General features: G+C 40.8%; 1 protein-coding gene and 1 pseudogene across 1 annotated transcript in view; both read left to right on the forward strand.

Moving 5' to 3' along the window:
* The window catches only part of FREM3 (FRAS1 related extracellular matrix 3), an 84,221-nt gene extending 73,410 nt beyond the window's left edge, over nucleotides 1-10,811 (forward strand). Inside the window, 2 exon segments of the mRNA XM_001500810.3 lie at nucleotides 6,872-7,021; nucleotides 9,958-10,811. Coding sequence (XP_001500860.3) covers nucleotides 6,872-7,021; nucleotides 9,958-10,199 — 392 coding nt within the window. The 3' untranslated portion in view covers nucleotides 10,200-10,811.
* Nucleotides 10,812-12,267: 1,456 nt separating this feature from the next.
* LOC138923127 (FRAS1-related extracellular matrix protein 2-like) lies at nucleotides 12,268-20,224 on the forward strand (annotated as a pseudogene).
* The last annotated feature ends 56 nt before the right edge of the window (nucleotides 20,225-20,280 follow it).

The following is a 20,280-nucleotide window of genomic DNA, read 5'->3' on the forward strand; positions in this document are numbered from 1 at the left end:
TCTAGCTTCCATGCAGTGTGAACTTCAGCTAAGACAGTTGGTTGTACTAGCAGTGTGACCACACTAACCTAGCCCCACCCTCCTGAAGCTGCATGGTCACATTCCATTAAGCCCAAGTTTGACTTTCCTGAGTGATGCCCTAAAAAATCTCCATCCTTGTGGTCAGAATTAATGATATTATAGACTGGGTGTTACTTCTGGAAAATACTACAGTACCACCTCCTGCCCTTTCAAGCATCCGGCAGGGGCGCTCATTGAGCAGCTGTCCTTGAATGACTTCTTCGGGTACTACTTCTGCTTTAGTCTCTAAAGATATTCACAGATTTTGCCGTTCATGATGCTAATGGTTCCTTTAAATGGTACCATTTTATTTTGGCCTTGAGGAAACAACCATCAGGATTACCAGCGCACCTACCACATGATTATAATATTTTAAAATACTGATGTGAAACAATTATTCCCCTAATTCAGTCTTGAAGCACTAATCATCTAACAACTTCTAGTATGCAGTGTATCTTGGACAGTAGTTTAGTTGTATTTCAGTCAGGAATAAAAACACACGTCTTTCGAATTGACTATTTGAGAAAATATTGGGGAAAGTGCACACTCATTTTCCAGGGTTAGGATTTTGTGTGTGATTTGCCACAGTCTGGGCACTTGTTAAATATCAGTGATGCTTCCTTTGTTCAGAAGTGTCAAGTCCATCATCTTGTAGCTAAAGCATGTTTTCATTTAGGCCAAGGGGTGACACAATTTCCAGAAACCTAAAGATGTACCCAAGCAGCTCAAGAGAAAACTTTTCTTTTCCGGTTAGAACTGGAATGAAATGTTTTGTTCTGTTTAGCTGGACTCTGGGAAGTGTTCTGCTTCCTTACACAGAGATTGACTATGCCATTGTCAAATGAGTCACCTGCAGGAATATCTTTGGAAAGGCCACTACCATAGAGTAATGCTGAGGAAAGAAATTGTACAGGCGCAGAGGCAACCCCACAACCCAAGACCCTGGCCCCACACTGCCACAGAAACCATTATAAAAAACATCATCTCCGTGAGGGCAGAGGCACAGAATGCGGCCAATAAACGTCAGCTGGATGGACGCCTGGCAGACTTCATGTGCATTCACCGGTCTTTGGACCATAGCTTCCGCTGGCCCTGTACCGGGGCAAAATGAAGCTGAGGACACTTGTTACTTAGCAAAATGTGTCTGTTCTATGCATAAACGCTTTATAGCAGATCCCTGCTTACCTACTGAACAAATTTCTTTCGGTTTTTAGTATGTGCTCTGAAAACTCTTGAAATCTCCCACAAAAAAGAATTGATGTCCAGTCTCACAGAGGGCTGTTCGTTTTGTCCTGAGGCAATAGGATTTGCATAACATGCAGGAAATTCATCTAGAAAGATTGCCAGCTAAATTAGTATCTTTGTAATTAAATGGGCATCTGACAGAATGATGACAGATTTTAAAAACGTTGTAAAGAAAAATTGCACACGAAGTGTCATTTTGGTGGAATCAGCACATCCAGCTTTCTTAAAAACGTGGTTATACTGTGGATATGGACCAAGATAAACTTCAACATGCAAATGTTTTTAAAACTTGAAAGATGTATTGCTCTGCCATAAAATCCAGGAAAGCGTTCAGAACAAAGAGTATCACTACGCTTTGTAGGGCTAGTTGTATTATCGTACAACTGCTACAGGCTTTAAAAGTAGAAAAATTTTCATTTCAGTTCTTTTTTTAAACTTGGGCGCTAGAGTTCATTTTATGCAGCTTAAAGTTTCATAGGATGTATTTTGATTGTTTTGCCACTGATTGCCACTATTTCTCACACATATCTTTCTGGATATGCTTGCTGCATGTGACATTGTGACCACTTGTTCTTCTCAATATTCTCTACTTTCTTGATTTTTCTGGTTCCACTCGTGTCTCTCCATCATTCCTTTTGTGTGTGCATGTGTGCGTGCGTGTCTCTTTTCTGGGCTCCTTCCCCTCTGCCAGTCTCCCTAAGGTTTGACGCCCCTTGCTGCAATTCTCTTTATTCATTCAGGTTGTATGAGCGTACCATCCAAAATGGGATCAACCTCACTTGTGTGCCTAGGACGCCCAGATCTTATCTCCAGCACTGACCTGATTCTTGAACTCCAGATTCATACATTAAAGCCTTTCTAGACCTATCTACTGGGGTGTCCCACAAGCAACTCAAATTCAACATATTTATAACCAAACTCACATCTTTCCCTCTCTTACCTCCAGTCAAGACTATTTCTCCTCCTGTGCTCCTAACTGAGTTAATGACAGTGCCACTGCCACACCTGCAGGGCATCTTAGAAGCCACCTCCATCCAATCACTGGATGCTGCTCAGGATACTTGGCACATTCACCTCTTCTCCATCCCTAATACTAGTGCACAGTTCCAACCATCCTCATGTCTCACCTGGATATAACTGCAATAGCTTTCTAATTGGTAGCCCCAACTCTTCCTTAAATCTGTGGCTTAGACTGAAGTTGGACAGATGTACAGAAAACAAAAAACCAACCACCTTTCCACTGCTTAAAAATCAGTCCCCACATTCTACAGAGTCAAAAAGTATAGTCCTCTCCATTTAAAATGGATCTAAGTTTCTGCAGTATCTGGCTTCTACCTTCCTCTCTAAACTCACTCCCAACATTCTCCTACTCTCTCCTTACACATTACTAAGAAAGAAATGCTTCTATTCCTTCCCAAACACTAGGCTTTTTCATGCTTAAGTGGCTTTTTTTCATACTAGCCCATCTGCTTGGAACATTCTTCCCACCTTTCTCGTTGGTCAATTCTCATTCATTCCCTCAGATCTAGCACAGCAGTATTTCTCGCAGAACTCCTTCTGAGCCTTGAGGTTGGTTCCTTCTTTTGTCGTATCACTCAGGGTTTACTAATTGAAATTGGTGTGGCAGCCCTGTTATACCAAAACACCTCAATGACAAGAATGCACATCTCTTTACATCCCCAGTGACTAGCACAGTGCTCAGTGCACAGAGGATGCTCAGTCGATGTTTGTTTGACTGAACTAAAAAGAAACTGAATTTGACTTCAAAAACCTGATATTAAAGAACTAATATTGATTCAGGCATTCATTACCTCTTTCTTTTCTAATAATTCAGAAACTGTTAAAACAGCTGTTCTAGAGTTTTTGTAGAGATTAAGCTTACTGGTTTGTTTCTAGAACCTATTTTCTCTTTTGAGGCAACTGAAAAAACATTTTCCTATCTTCCATCTTTTGGCATCTATCCTGTTCTGGGTGGTTTCTCAAGTTTACCAAAAGTGTTTCTGTTACTTCACCTGCAAGTCCTTTTTGGATCTTGGTATGAGATGTCTTTGAATCTAGACATTGAACTCATTTTTTTTTTCGAGCAAGATTAGCCCTGAGCTAACTACTGCCAGTCCTCCTCTTTTTGCTGAGGAAGACTGGCTCAGAGCTAACATCCGTGCCCGCCTTCCTCTACTTTATATATGGGATGCCTACCACAGCATGGCATACCATGTGGTGCCATGTCCACACCCAGGATCCGAACCTGCGAACCTTGGGCTGCCGAAGCAGAACATGCGCACTTAACCGCTGTGCCACCAGGCGAGCCCCTGAACTCATTGTAAGTGATGGTCATATCTCTTGAGAGCTTCACTTCCCACCTTGTTATATTTCTTTTCCTGATTTATGCTTAAAGAACATTTTCTTTTAAAGGAGATAAAAACACATCTATGGCTGGTGGAATCCATTTAACGTAAGTATAATGTGGTCAGAACATCATACTGTCAGAATTGCCCACCCGTCAGAATCATTGCCAATATCTCCGTTTTTTAGACAGAGCTAGACTAAAGACGGCTAGGAGATACCGCTGTGCTGCACAGAGGAGCTGTTTTCTCTATTTCAACAAACCTCTTGATGCTCAATACACAGAGCATCTCAGAAGAATTTCATGATTTTTCTTCTGAGTGTCGTTGTCCTCCTCTTACATCTTATGTCTTACTGTATTCAGAGAGGCTTGATTCTTACCTTTTTTCTCTGAACAGTGGCATAACTGACCCAAATATTTTTTATCTTTATCACCTCTCTCCCTTCCCCAATACCACACAAAATAATTTCTCTGCTAAAAAATTAGATCACTTTGTCCCAACTTTAAAAAAGAACCTTTGTAATAAGTTCAAAATATATCAGAAGTGAGTTAAAATTATCCTTTCGACAAATTCTTGAGTACCGATAACACACCAGCCTCTGTGTCACTAAAGGCACAAAGACATGTGGGAATATGGTCCCTGACCATGAGAAGTTGGTAAGGCTCTGATAAAAACACAGAAGAGTGTGTTGGAATAGTAGCTTTAACATTTTAACTTTTCAAAAAGGTGCTAAATCAAGCGGGGGGCTTCTAAGGAGACTGGAAAGTATAATGTGTGTCACCTATAATGTGGAAGACACAGTGAACTGACGTCTGGCTCTACCTGGAAAATCTCAATGTAGGAGACAAGCTGGTTGGCTGCTTTGATGGATGCGCAAAAGAGAGAGACTGTATTAGAGTTAGGTAGTATTTTTTTTTTTTAGTTTTACATCCATTTATGAAGGAAAATGAGTTGCTGAATACATTATAATACAATACCACCAACAACAAACAAACACATAAATACAGAGATTAGATTGGTGGTTACCAGAGGGGGCGGAGGGTGGCAGGAGGGCGAAAGGGGTAATTGGCAGTGTTCCCAGGGTTTATCAAGGCAAAGGATGCAGGAGGTTTGCTGTGGACGAGATGTGAGCCATGCGTGCAAGAGAGCCGGAATACTCTTGTCTTAGGTCTTATCCAAAAGCGCCATCTAGAGGGCTGAACAATCCTCAGCAGAAGCATTGCCAAATGCTAATGGGTTGAAGAAGGATTAAGTGACCAGCCGGAATAAAGATGCATCATCCTTATCAAAGGAACTGCAGATGAGAAATACCCAACTGTGGGAATGAGAGGTCCCCAAAGAGCACACAAAAGTGCCCCTGATAAAGAGAATCCATTTTCTTCCATCTTCCAAGACCAGAGAGTGTGATCACCATGAAACTACCCATCATGAAAGGCCTTAGCTGGGGCCTGCCCAGTGGTGTACAGGTTAAGTTGGGCGTGCTCCCCTTCGGCGCCCAGGTTCACGGTTTCGGATCCAGGACACAGACTTTCCACCACCGTGAGTGGCAGCGTCCCACATACAAAATAGAGGAAGACTGGCACAGATGTTAGCTCAGGGCCAATCTTCATCACCACAAATAATGAAAGGCCTTTCCTGCTCCTCTTGCCTCTCCTCCCTCTTTCCTGTCCCAAACTTGGAAGCATCAGAAACATCCATTAGCAACAATGGGGAGGTGGAATGGAACTTCTAGGTAAGAAGAAAAGAGGGAATGACCCCCCCACCCACCTTTCTCTGTGTGCTTGCGTCCCACCTGCAGTCCACCTGAGGTGAGCTGATAGTAGGCGTGACCCATCACTGAAGTTATAGAACTATTCAAAAAGTTAGGGAAACACAGGGTAAAAAATGACTAATTTCTTGAGGGAATTATATATGACTTCAGAAAGCAAGTAACTCTTAATCAAGGTCCTAAAGAGTGAGTAAAAGTGTGTGAAACTGGTAAGCTGGGAAGGGAATTCAGCCCAGAGAACATCACCAGCAAAGATGGAGACCCATAAACACATACTGTGTTGGGCGCACAGTCAGCTGTTTGGTGCAACTGGGACACGGGGTTGGGGATGGTACCCGATGATTCTGGAAAAAATTGACTCAAGTCGGATTATGAGAGGTCTTGTATGCCATGGTGAAACTTTTAGTAAAACTTCCCTCAAGATTAAGAGATCTACCAAAATATATCCTGAGCAAATAATACTTACTAGATTTGATTTCTACCTCCCCAATTTTTAAATTTAACTCAGATACACTTCTTACTTGCCTTATGCTTGCGAAAGCGTCATCTCTCTAACGTTGGTTTTTCTTTTATATCTCAGGGACCGTTCCTCCGTAGCAAAGCTGCTTTCCGGTGTTTACATTGTTTTGCCTCCAGATTTCACAGTCCAAACAAAAACATTCATTTCCAAACCTTTTTCATGACAGTCTATCTAGAGTAACAGTTAAGCCTGTGTGAGCTTTAAATAGCCAGCTAAGTTCGTGGACTGCTGTTGAAAACGGAGAGAACTGGATATGGATAGGTATATCTACTCGGCCAATCTTAAGTTTCTCATTGGCAAACTTTTCCTCTTTTTAGAAGATGTACACTTCTCTTCCACTCGCCCCCAAAGCCTGTTGCCCAACCTGGCTTCTCTCAGTCTTCTGTTTCTAGGAAGCTCCTTCTCTGCCTCTGAGGGTGGTGTTTCTGGCATCTCAGCTCATAGGATCCCGCCTCCCCCCAGGACTGCTGTCTATTCCTGTGGTCAGCAAATGCCGTGAGAAACAGCACAGTAGCAGTCCCCAAATTCAGAACGCTGGCTGGACTGACCCTCAACACAAAGAGCAATTTTCTCCCTGGAAAAAGCCTCCTAAATTTCCCACCACCTTTTCCCAAACAATAGCTGACTTGCCTGAGTTACAGTTAGTTGGCCAATTTTCCCCAATAAGGAAATTTCTATGTGCTACAGAAACCTCTTAAAACAAAAAAATGAATAGAATTCCAACTGATTTTATCTCCCTGCACTTCCTGGAGTCAAAGTGTGGCCTGTGACTCTTTGATGTGGTTTTTGTGTGTTTTGGTTTTTTCTCCTCCAGCCTTTGGGATCCGTCAAGTCTGACGATGGTGACAAACACCCAGGCTCACACAGGGCCCGTGGGGACAGCAGGCCTGGGAGACTGAAGCATTCTCAGTCTGTCCTTTTGTTCCTCCCTAGAGCCTGCCCTGCACTTTGGGGACGCTGAGTATCACGTGGAGGAAAGCGCTGGCTCCGTGGAGGTTTGCGTCTGGAGGACAGGCACTGACCTTTCCCAAGCATCCTCCGTCGCCGTGCGCTCCAGGAGGACAGAGACAGCGTCAGCAGAAGGTGAGAGTGCCATTTTAGACATGAATCATAACATGACGTGCATATAGGGCACGGTCTAGTCTGTCAAGTGTGGCATGCCCAGTCTTGGTTGACGTTCTCTGATTTACTTTTTCCTACCTGAGCATATCAATGACTTCTGCTGTTTACAAAATAAATAGAATATGCAAACAGCAGCCTTTATGATTCATTTATTACCCACTTGCTTGTCATGGGTCCAAATTAATTTTCCAAAGGTCAGAATATTTGTAGATACTGTAAGCTGCTCATAAACAGTATTTCAGACCAAGGTGTGCCTATAATAGCTGAGCAAATCCCAACTCTGGGAGAATCCAGACACCTATCAGGCCCTGGAAGGGTAGGAGATTTTCACTTCTGACTCTTAGGCATTTTCCTTGGCTTCAAGCAGTGTGTCCTCATGTCCCACTCACTTTGCCTTTCTTGATATGGACAACAAAGGTCTGGCTGGTGGTGGGGCCAGACAGTTCTGAATCCACTTTCTCTGGTGAACCTGTCAGATGCTTTACCAGAAAAAAAAAACAGTAGGATTCAACAGGAAAATAGAGGGACATCTCCATCTACAGTGATACACACATTTTCTCATTTACCATCTGGGATTTTCAGTCTCCTGGCATATGGATGATGAGCATAGGTCAGGATTAGCATCCTATACAGCGAAGACACACAAGAATATTTTGAGATAAAAGCAAAGCGAAAACACAAATCCTGCAAATAAAACTCAGCAATCTAAAAGCCTACACTAACTGCCAAGGCCTAAAGAGAAAATTTATCAATGAAAATGTGAACCCAGAAACAGTTAAGGAAAATAAGACAGCTGGTTAGGTTTACAGCCCAGTGCTTGCTCTTGACATATTACAACATTTCAGCGAATATATTACAGCATATTGCACTGAAACCAGTGATGATCCTTACAAGTTCTTTTGTTTTCTTTTCTTCTTTCCTTTCTTTCTTTCTTTTTCTTAATTTTCAGAGAGGGTCATTTCTCACTCTTTGTGTATTAGTGGAACAAAAAGTGAATAGACCAGTTGGCTCATTGGACTTTTTTGCTTGTGGTTGGGAACAGAAATTCAAATTCATTGAGATAAACCCCCTTGCATACACATAATGACCCTACTGCTAGCTCTGAGGTAGGATGGACTAACAGAAGTAAAGTCTATGCTTGGGTGGGCTCCATGGGTTTGAACAGGAGAAAGCTGAGCTAACAGTTTAGACTTGAGAATCTACAGAATCCAGTAAATATTTGACATCTGCTCAGGTTGGTTACTTAACAATACTAATTATGCATATATATTTATAAAATATCATTATAATTTGTTACATGAGTAATAATTAAAACTTCTATATACTAAATGACTACTGTTTGCCAGAGACTGTGCTAGCATCTTTGCTGTATTATGTCTAATCTTCACAATAACCTTGTAAAATAGCAATAATCATCCTCACTTTGCAGTTAAAGAAACTGAGACTCAAAGAGGTTAAATAGTTTGTACAAGTAAGCAACGGAATCAAGATTTGAACCAAAGTACAAAAGATCCAAAAACCTTTCTCTTACTCTCCTGCCTTGGTACTTTTCACCATAATCTTGTTTTGTTTTTTCTTAATGTAATTATTTAATGGCTTTTTAAACATTTTTTAAACAATCTCAAACTTACAGAAAAGTGACAAGTATTGTAAAACACTTTTTTCCCCTGAACCATTGAGAGTAGGTTGTCAGTAAATTAAGAAGCATCTCTCTGAAAACTTAGAATGCAGTTCCTACAAAGATATATTCCTCTATATCCACAATACAAGCACAAAATTAGGAAATTAACTGGATATGTTACTATAATCTAATCCTCAAACTTCACTCAAGTTCCACCAATTGTCCCCCAAATCATTCTTTATAGCAAAAGAATCCTGTTCAGAGTCACACGTTGTATTTAGTCATCATGTCTGTTTAGTTTCTTTCAGTCTAGAAAGTTCATTTTCTTTCTTTAACTTTCATGACCTTGATATTTTTGATCAGTTTTGGTAGCGTGTAAAATGTCTCCCAGTTTGGTATCATCTGATGTTTCCTCATCATTAGATTCAGGCTATGTATCTTCAGCAGGAATATCACAGAGATGATACTGTGTTCTCAGTGCAGTCTATCAAATGGTATACAATTTCCGTTTATTCCATTAGTGGTAGTGTTATCTTTGATCACCTGGTTAAGGTGGTATCTGCAAGTTTCTCCACTATAAAGTTACTTGTCTTGCTTTGCAATTAATAAGTATTTTGTGGAGAGATACCTTGAGACAATGTAAATATTCTGTTCCTTGATTTATTTATATATTTATTATCACTCAGGGTTTCCTATTTTATTCCATTAGTTGTAACTTGTTGCTATCATTACATTTAATGACTTTTTAAATAAGTGGCAAACAATCTATATGATCAGGTGAGCCAGCTTGCAAAATTATCAATAACCCAGAAAAAGGCAGAAAACTTGATGGCTGAGTAAAACTGAGCAGAATGTTGTAAGATAACCCAGATGTCTGACAAAGATGAATGAGTAAAACCTAATCAAAATAAAATTCCTGACAGTTATCTTAATAGTTAAACATTAAAAAGGTAAATTCTTTCCTTACAAATTGAAGTTGCCTTCAGAGAGCCTTCAGTGGATCAGGGGGATTTTTGTGGAAGTGCTTGGAAGGTGATGTCCCTGGTCTCAACAGGGAGAGCGCTGATGAGGATGGCACTTGGTCATGGATGAGTGACTATGATGGCACTTGGTAGAATATGGAGATTTCCTCTTTCTAGGGATCGAGCCCACAAAATATGATTCTGAGAGTGCTGGGCACAAAAAAAGAATGCTACAGACTTCTCATTCTTCTCTAAAGGAAAACTCATGACAGTGACTTCTACAGTCTAACTCTTGACTTTTCCTTTCCCGCTAGCTGGAATAGATTATATTGGTGTCAGCTGAAATCTGGACTTTGCTCCAGGAGTGCGCATGCAGATATTCCAAGTGACGATCCTTGATGACCCGGAAAAGCCCATCTTGGAGGGTCCAGAGAGGTTTGAATTATTTCTCCAGATGCCTATGGGTGCAGTGCTTGGAGAACCCAATAAAACCACCATTTTCATCAATGACACCATCACTGACTGTGAGCAGAGTGCTTGGAGTTCCTTTGATTGAAAGACTTTTCAGGGGAAGGAAACAGCCAAAAGATGTCTCTGAACAACAGAATGAAACTCTGTTTCTAGACGTTAGCAACTCTGGGATGTCAATGACATTATACTGTCATTTGTGTTATATATAGTCTGGTGATATGTGCAAATATAGTTTATGTTACTGTATGGATATATAGAGAGAGAGAGATACAGAGAAAAGACTGAGCCCACAAAGGATTAGACCGTGCTCTTGTTTTCCTGTTTTATTTTACTTTGTTTCTAAGGCCAGTGAAACCCATTGCCATCAATTAAATCAACAGTTACGAACAAAAGGGTTGACCTCCTTTACCAATGGATGGTGGACTTGAATCTTTTTCAACTATATATATATATATTTATGTATCATCATCCTCCTTCAGTTTTTCAGGTTACTGGGATAAGAGTGCCCTAACTGAAATTTGCAGATAAGCCTAAAGCTCCTTCTTACCAAATGCTCAATTTTCCTCCACAACAAGTCTTTATCAGAGGCACTTGGGTAGGGAAATCCTTTCATCAACTCTCCCTTCTTTTACAAACTACTTTATAAAAAAGGATAGTACAAAAGAAAGTGATAAAAAAAAAAAAAATACAAGTAGCAGAAGGGAGAAGAAAGAAGAGTCGAAGAGTTGTATAATCCCCAAACTGCCCAATTAGGTCTTAACTAATTTTCATGTGACAATACAAATAACCATTAGTATGCTTCAGCTAATGCTACACAAATTGGAGTTTACAAATTGTTTTGAAAACCACATCTCTGTGCCCCATCATTATCTTTTAGATACTTCTCGTGCAACCCTTTTTTAAATTTGTGTTTCAGACATGACTTAACCTATTCTCAAGCCAACATGGCACATGATCGAAGCCATTTTAAGAAGCCTTCCTCGCAAATATTGAGGAAGGGCCAAGAAGGCTCTTGACTGCCATGTGGTCTGCCTATGTGGATAGAGATGTCCTTATCTACTACCAGCCCGGGTTTTGCTTCCTTGCTAGACAACATCAGCTTCCCCAACCGGAGAGGAGATTTTTCCAAACTACTTTGTAACTCTTGCCCTCACTCTCCCTTTGTAAAGTGAGAAGCTTGGACTCCATTTGTTAAGTCCCTTCCAGTTCTGGCTAATTGCTGTCTGAGTACATATCTACCAACAGAAAATCACACTCCCTCGTCTTGCAATTTGCCCAGCTACCAGGATCAAAAATCTTGTAAACTCAATTAATTCAACAAACATTTATTGGGCTTCTCTAACACATCAGAGAGACATGAACCCTTCATAAATGTTAAAATGAGAAAAACTACCTATTGGCCAGGATAACTCTCAGATACACCCAACAGGCCCCACAGAGGCCCTGATTCAGACCCCAAATAAAGCAAACATCTTGAACTTCCCACTGAGTACCTCTGTGCCCAGGAAAAATTCACATTGTCAGGCTTGTAGAGAGAGCCATGGAGGATTTGGTTTTGAACATGAAATTAATCCCAGTCTTTCAGTGTTTTGCAGAAAATCACTCTTTCTCTTTCTTGTTCTGTCTTTTGTTAAGAAACTACATCGAGATGAATGCAGTATTTATGCATACATCTTTTGCGGGCATGACATTGCCAACAGTGCTTTCCATGAAGTCAGTCTGTTCCATTCCTAGTTTCCTCCCAGTCAGACATGCCAGGGGAGCAAAACTACATGGTTTTAGGCTTCTAGGATAAAACCTAGTGTATTCTAGATACAACCGATAGTATATTCTATAGTTGGATAGGGAAAGAGTTCTAGTGACCTAAAAGAGTGAAAAATGCCTGATTTCCTACCAAGAATGGAATCACACTCTATGAAAAATTGGGCTCATTTTAATTTCTCACATATTCTTACCCTATGTTAACATTTTTCATGGAAAAAAGGTATATACATTTTTTTCTCATTTAATACTTTTCTTAGGGATTTGGAAAGCATAATGCAGATGTACAAGGTGCCCCAAGATGTTGCCGCTACTGTGTAAACTTTAAAGGGAAAGATGTTGTATATTTTATTCCAGTACCCAGGGCCCAATTTAAGGAGCCCACTTACAGGATGAAAGAAAAAGGTAGGCAGCTAAGTTCAGTCATTTACCAGAGTGAAGACACCAGCCGTAGGTCCTCAGTGCACTGCTATACCCACCAGGGCTCAGCCCAGGTGACGACAGACTATGAGGAGCGGCCCAACACTGATGACTCCGCAATTAATTTTCTGCCAAGTAAGCATTCTAAAAATTTTTTGACACTAGGCACCACAGAGTTGCTCCTCCTAACCTATTTATAATAATGAATAATTAAAAGCAACCTAAATGCCCAATACTGGGGAAATTGTTAATTGATTTATGGGATATCCACTTGATAAAATAATATGAATTCTAGATTACCAGTGATCGTGTTGCTATTGCAACTCTTAAAAATATAAAGAAGACTGAAAGGATATGTTTAGAAAAGATAACAACTTTGTGTTAGGGTAATGAGATTATTAGTCATTTTTTCCCAAACTTATTCCACTGTTATATCGGTAAATACATGTGTTCAATAGCAAGTTGTTGCTATTTATGAAATTAAGGAAATTAACCAGGTTATAATGACCTTATTCTGTTATATTATCACAACTTGTGACAGAGTTTCATGGGGTCCCTTTGGGGACATTAGCCCTGACTTTAGAAAAATGGGTCAGATACCAAGAGATGTAAGCACGTCACCAAAATTAAGTGCAACAGAAGTGAAAACAAAAATAAAAGGTAAATAGAGTTCAAAAACTACATGTCACCAAGTGTGTCTCCAAATATGATAAGGTGGAAACAAGACACGGAATTTGACATGTGTAATAGGCTGAATAATGGCCCCCAAATAATTCAGATCCTAACCCCCGGAACTTGTGAGTTTAACCTTATATGGAAAAAGCATCTTTGCAGATAGGATTAAGTTGAGGATCTTGAGGGGAGAAGATCACCTCAGGTAGGCCCCAACTGTATTCACAAGTGTCCTTATAAGAAGAAGCTGATGGAGATCACACATAGAAAAGGACAAGGCGATGTGACCAGGCAAGCAGAGTTTGGAGTGACATGTTAAGAAAGGCTGGCAGCCACCAGAATCTGGCAGAGGCAAGAAGTGGATCTCCTCTAGAGCCTCTGGAGGGAGCACAGCCCTGCTGACACCTAGATTTTGTCCCAGTGATACTGGTTTCAGATTTCTGGCCCTCAGAACTGTGAAAGAGCACATTTCTGTTGTTTTAAGCCATCAGGTTTATGGTAATTTGTTATAGCAGCTACAGGAAACCAGTACCACAGGTAATTACAGATCAGCAGAGTTTGCTGATGTTGGTTGAGAAGTAAAATGAAGAAAACTAGAAAACACACTCAGAGACTCCAGACAGAGTCTGGCACTCAGTGTTCTGCTAGGAGGTAAACTTTGTACAGATTCAAGACTCTAATCTGAAGGCACAACTCAGTTTGTCTTCCAGAGGGAATCCTTGGCAAGCAGCACCAACAGATATGCCGTGTCGTGAAAGCAATGTAAATTCCAACCTGCAGCTTCAGGAAAGCTGTGTTTAGAAAGAAGCTGTATGCTGTCCAGTATCAAGAATACTAGCAATCTAAGTATTAAGAAATCTGGTGATCTCAAGACTGTAGAATAAGACTCCAAATTTGGAGCGTGACTGGAGAAAAAAATACATATATATTTCTCTCTATAGTGGATATATTACCCCCCTCTATATATCCCTCTATAAATCAAATTCATAATGATCAGATGAAGGGCAAGTAATGAGTTGATCCTCATATCCTTGAAAGAATATTTTCAGAGCAGGGGCCTTTGTGCAGCTCTATCTCCATTTTTTTTTTCTTGACTCATTCACCAATCTTACTTTTTTTTCAATTTTTCTATTGAGATATAATTGACATATAACATTATATTAGTTTCAGGTATACAACATAATGACTCAATATTTGTATGTACTGTGAAATGATCACCACAATAAGACTAGTTAACCAATCTCACTTCTTGACCTGAAGTTTATATTGTCATTTGAAAGACCAGTGCTTCAGACTCCTCCATTCTTGGTCTCGTGGCATATCTTGACAACACAATATGTCAACTGAATTCAATTGAGAGCAAACACAAATACACTGGACTTTTTGTAAAACCTTGTTCTTTGACTCTACAATGGAACATCAATAAGAAACAAAATGATAGGCAGTCAGGAATGGCCACAAGAGCTTGCCTTCCCCACCTTACTCCCATTAAATTTTATACATTTTAAAGTTTAAAATATAGTAAAACTCACCTATATATGCCCTTGGATTAACAATTCATCCATTTCAAGTATACAGGTTAGTTTTTAGTATATTCACAGAGTTGTGCAATCCTCGCCACAATCAATTTTAGAAGATTTTTATCACTCCATTCCCATTTAGCAGTTACTCCTCATTTCTTCCCAAACTCCCTCCCCCTAAGATTTAAACAACCACTAATCTACTTTGTGTCTCTATAGATTTGCATATTCTGGACATTTCTTGTAAATGGAATCATAAAATATAAGATTCTTTTGTGACTGACTTCTTTCATTTAGCATGATATTTTCAAGGCTTATCCACATGGTAGCATGTATCAGTACTTCCTTCCTTATTATGGCTAAAAAAGATTTCATTTTATGGATGTACCACATTTTACTTACCCATTCAGCAGTTGAGTGACGTTTGGGTTGCTTCTACTTTGGGGTATTATGAATAATGCTATTATGTACATTCGTGTACAAGTTTCTGTGTAGATGCATGTTTTCATTTTTCTTGGGTAGATACTTGGAAAGGAATTGGGAAACTATATGGTAACTCTATAACTATCCTTTTGAGGGACTGTCATGCATATAGCCTTTTAACTTTTATGGTTATGTTGGTAATCATATATGTTCAATAGACATTAACTTCTGAGGGCATTTCCAACTTCCAAATCCGCTATCATTAAGTGACACCTTGTACCTTGTTAATGGAAAAAACCATGGGAGTGAGCATCCCCTAGTTTTCAGAAACTGCATTTGTAACATTAAACTAGGAATTTGAATTCAAAATTATAACCAAAAGAAATGTCTAACCATAATTTTGTGCTAAGAATATCTTATTATATTTTATTTCTTTAAAAATTGGTGATTCAGGTGGTAACTCTCTACTAACCAAAAGTTTAATTAACTAGAACTACTCTTAACTCATCTTTCTAGAGATTCAGTAGTTTACTTATTGTTCTTAACTATTATACGATCTACTTGTTCTGTAAATGTTAAAATGCATGAAAAAAATATTTTATTGATGTCAACAATGAACACTGTGGATATGAGACTGCTCTGTAAGAAGATGAGGTTGGAATGTTCTACTTTATGCCTTATTCCTTTATTGTGAATATTACAAAGCACCTCCATGAATGCCTTAAGGCAGATGCTGCATTCTAAATTCCTAAAACATCTTCAGTAAGAGAAAGGATGAGTCGATGTCGTATTACTCTTCTTATCTCCGGCACCTAACACCACACATAGGAAGTGTTCCAAGATTATGAATAAATGAGCAATTAAATTGATGACTCCAAGTGTATGATTAAAGTGCTATTCTTCCTAAAGGGGTTTTTAGGGTCCCAGCAGGAAAACCATGGCACACTCAAACTGAAGTGTGTTCAATGAGGGGCATGCTGCAGAGGTGCGGGCAGGATTGAGGGAGCCCAAAGGGGTGCAGAAGCACCGAGGATCCAGCGGCAATGAGGAGCCACTACCACTGCAAGGCTTGAAGAGACAAGGACAGAGCAGTGTGACCAGAACTGGAAAGAACAAGAACTGGAGCCCCAGGGAGAGAGAAGCAGGAGCCGTAGGTGCATAACACTCCCTCAAGCATTAGTGAGATGCATCTGAAACATTTTAATGAAAACAAATAATACTATGCACTAAAACAGAAAATTTGCCTTACTAAGACAAGCCACAAACTTTAAAAACACTTTGCCATTTCTGCTTCTTGCTCACATCCCCAGGGTGACACATATTCAGTCTGTTTGCAGCCAGAGCTGCCATCAGTACAAACATTTGATCTATACAGACATAAACTAAAAGAATCCATCTTTTTCTCCATTTTTTTGCCCCATTTTAGGTCTCTAATCACAAATCTTCCATTTATGAGAAGACAGGAGTCTCTGCTCGGCTGAGAGCATTAATGACATCCTGATCCTGTGCCACTGGCTGGTCGGGGCTCCCAACAAAAGTGACCGGGTCACCAGCCCAATGTAGGAAGTGGACCTCAACACTTTCTTCACTGACATGAAAGCTATCGCACTCCATCTATTTCCAAACCAGGTCAAGGCTGTAGCATGCAGATTGCACTGTTAGTGCTGGTCATCACGTGGGGCCTGAGCTTCTGAGTCCAATAGTCATTGTAAACAAAGAGGATAGTAAGCAGGGGTGGCCTGAAAGGAAATCCCTTGCCACAAGGGCTCCATAATGAAAAGAGAAAATTATGGAACTTGCTCCACGTGACATTCATTTTTCAGCACTAAAATAACACATCATCATTTATGTAAAATATTTATGTAAAACATTTAAGAGCATATTAAACCAGAGCTGGGAGTAGGGATTTTTTAACGTATATTTTGCATTTTATTATAATATTATTAATAATTAATAATATTATTTTTAAAGAGACAAATGGAAGATAGCTTTTTTTTTAACTTTCCAAGATGTTATAAGTTTTGTAAATTTGAAGTCCAGTCCCCACGTCCATGTTAGCAGGACCGTATGATATCAAGTTCTCGCGTTTATTTTGAGTTGACCATCAACCAGCAACTGTGTTAAGTGCTTTACACACATTTTTTCATTTAATTTTCACAACATTTCTATTTGGTCTTCAGGAGAATGAACTATTTTATAGGTAATGAAACTGAGGTTCCGAGAGGTTAGACAATTTGTCCAAGATCATTCAGAGTCAAGGCTGCCCCTCAGCCGGATTCTAAAGCAAGTTCACTCTGTGCCTCATACGGCATCGCTCAGTAATAAAAGCCAAATGTAATGATGACGCCCAAGTGCTGTAAGATCTGTAAGCATCCCTTAGACAGTAATTTTTAACAATTATCAATATTGCTCATACGATATAAGGATCAACATATTCCTAATGTCTATTTTAACAGATTGCATTGTATATATCATGTATAATATGTAAATATGAGGTATTTTTTTGAATTGTAAGGTATCTACAATTGAATTGAATTGTTCAACTCAAATAGATACAACGCTACAAGGAGGAGGAACCTTGAAATTCACAATTCTTGTACCCATTAAAGGGAATGTTAAATCAAAGGGATAGCCACTTCCAGGCATCAGAATGCACGCCTAGGGTCAGCGTGTGAGGTGGACAGCAACTTTATCTAAGATAAAAAAACCCCATTCATGAGATATATGTGTAAAGGGCCCAGGTCAGGGCTGGGTGGGCTGGGGCTCCCCTTGGAACTCATACCAATGCAAACCTCATGTAACAATGTTTAACCCTAATGTTTTTTCCCTGGGTCCAGATATCCTGCTCAGTTCTCCCCAGCTGGCAGGTCATCGTAAGCCCTAAGTATGCTTGAGCTTCCCCCTCTTTCTTTCTCAAGCCATTCCAAATAAATACAGATCTACTACGTGTGGGGTTTTTACATAACAATCAACAAATATGAAATAATTTCATTAAATATGTGTTTGTGAGCATATGTACATGTTTATGATTTTCTATGTCGACAGTCGTATCCTCCGAGGACTAGAAGAGACCCCAGTCACAGGGTCAGCTGAGCCGGCCACTAGGGGAAGTGCCCCACATGTTTGCCTCTTGTTGAAGTAACAGGAAATCAGGCCTCCTCTGGACAAGGAATTTTTTGAGAGAAATACATCAGATAATTATTCTTAATTTATTCTAAGCCTTTTCCCTTTATAATATAGAAGTCAATAATTTACAAAGACTCTCATGTCAATGACTCAGTTTTCTCATCTGCAAAATGAGAATATCTCCTCTGTAGGATTGTGGGGAATAAATGTGGCGATACATGTACGTTAGTACTTACTAGCATCAACAAACCGTAACTACTACTATTATTTCTTTTTCTTATTAACCCTGGACTGGACGGTCCGTACGTTTTCCTTAGCGTCTGTCTCCCCAGGTCTCTGTCAGCCTCGTCTGCTTGGCACAGTGGGGCCCGAATCTTTCTCCGCCAAGATTCAATATACGGGGACTCATGACCCTGATTACCCCAATCTGATCAAAGTAACTGATGACGCGCACACAGATGGTAGGTGTTAGCATAAAACCAAAGGCACAATCGTGCAGTCACTGGGAGGAGAGGGGAACCTCAGGGCCATGCCTCAAGCCACGGGAAGAGCTGAAGATACAGGTGGCACCCAGGTGCCCCTGTCCCCAACATCTGCCCTATGCAGGCTGCCTCTCTCTGTTCCCGGAATGCTGACCATCATCCCTACGTGGCCTCTGGACAACGTTGAGCTCACCCTCAGCCTTGATGGCACCCATGTGGGCAACCACAAGTGCTCCAGTCTCCTGGACCACAGCAAGCTCCACACCAAGCGGGCCTTCCCAGGGACCCACGCCAGGGGCCAGGAAGTTCTTGACCAGAGCGCCCCCTAGCGGTACAGCGCCTCCCTGAGATCCGCCAGCACCCTCGGCGTTACCAGAACCTCACGCTGGAGGCGCCGCTCTGGGAATTCGTCTGTTCCTCTGACGCGTCGGAACTGCTGACTCCCTAGGCGTGGCTCCCTGGGCACTGATGGCCAGGTCGCTTCTGAGGGGAGACCGCTGGGAAGGGACAGGTGGAAGGTTTGAAGCAGAGCAGCAATCCAGACTCTGTAATGAGTACAGAACAGCCCACGAAAGGCTAGGAGCAACCCTAAGTGTGGGTGATCTCTGGCTAAACTGGTTCATAGGAGAGGGGGCCCCAGAACTGTCCTTCCACATGGGACTTTAGACACCATCATCATCACTATCACTGGCTGGCTTATCTGAAGTTAACAAACTGCTTTCTTGTCATTTTTTCATTTAATCCTCCTTAGTCTCATGTGAAGTGTTTACAAACACCACCATGATAAAAATAAAAACACCCCTGAGTCACTCAGATTATAGGGTTAGAATTAAGACTTGCACTCTTATCACCTGGTTTTCAATTCTACACCTCTTCCACGTCATGCCATAAAAAGTAGAGCGTGCATTGAAGTGCCTGTGATCTGTCAGTGAACATAAACACAGAGCTGATAGGTTGGGAGCTAATACAAAGAACCATGGAAGCTGAGCAAACTGAGGGTTGGGTTTATTCAGCTGAAATATACAGACAAAAGTGCTTTAAAATGGTGAATTCATGTTCAGTTTAAGCAAATTAGTTTCCCCAGCATCACATTGGCTGCAATAGAGCCGAGACTAGGACTCTGTTCTCCAGGCTGCTAGTTCAGTGTTCACTGCTTCTAACAGAGAGGAATTTGAAAGGGTTTTTTTTGCTGAGGAGGATTACCCCTGAGCTAACATCTGTTGCCAACCTTCCCTGTTTTTTGCTTGAGGAAGATTAGCCCTGAGCTAACATCTATGCCAATCTTCCTCTATTTTATATGTGGGTCACCGCTACAGCGTGGCTGAGAGGCGGTGTAGGTCTGCACCCAGGATCTGAGCCCACAAACCCAGGCCGCCGAAGTGGAATGCACTGAACTTAACCAAAATGCCACAGGGCCAGCCCCGGAAAGATCATTCTTAGAGCCTTTCTAGACTTATCTTCTTCTTTTAGATTTAAAGCAAAGTCTCAGACTTCTTGGGTAGCTTCTTCAAAACAACTTAGTGCTGGAAGTGCAGTGTTCTGCTGGGCTCAGTGTAAGAGTCAAACAGGAAGCCTCACCGGATTCAGAATTTCCACTGCTGAGATGCACCTGTGTGCGTGACCACATGCCCAAGGCTTCCTCTGGGGCCAAGCAGAAGGAGGTCAAACGGCTGCAGGAGGGACAACAGACATACGTCCCGATATGAAGAACTTGGAAAATTGCCTTCTACTACTTATTTATAGTGTAACCAAGAATCAGATT

The sequence above is a fragment of the Equus caballus genome, chromosome 2, assembly GCF_041296265.1.
Source record: "Equus caballus isolate H_3958 breed thoroughbred chromosome 2, TB-T2T, whole genome shotgun sequence".
NCBI classification, from domain to species: Eukaryota; Metazoa; Chordata; class Mammalia; order Perissodactyla; family Equidae; genus Equus; species Equus caballus.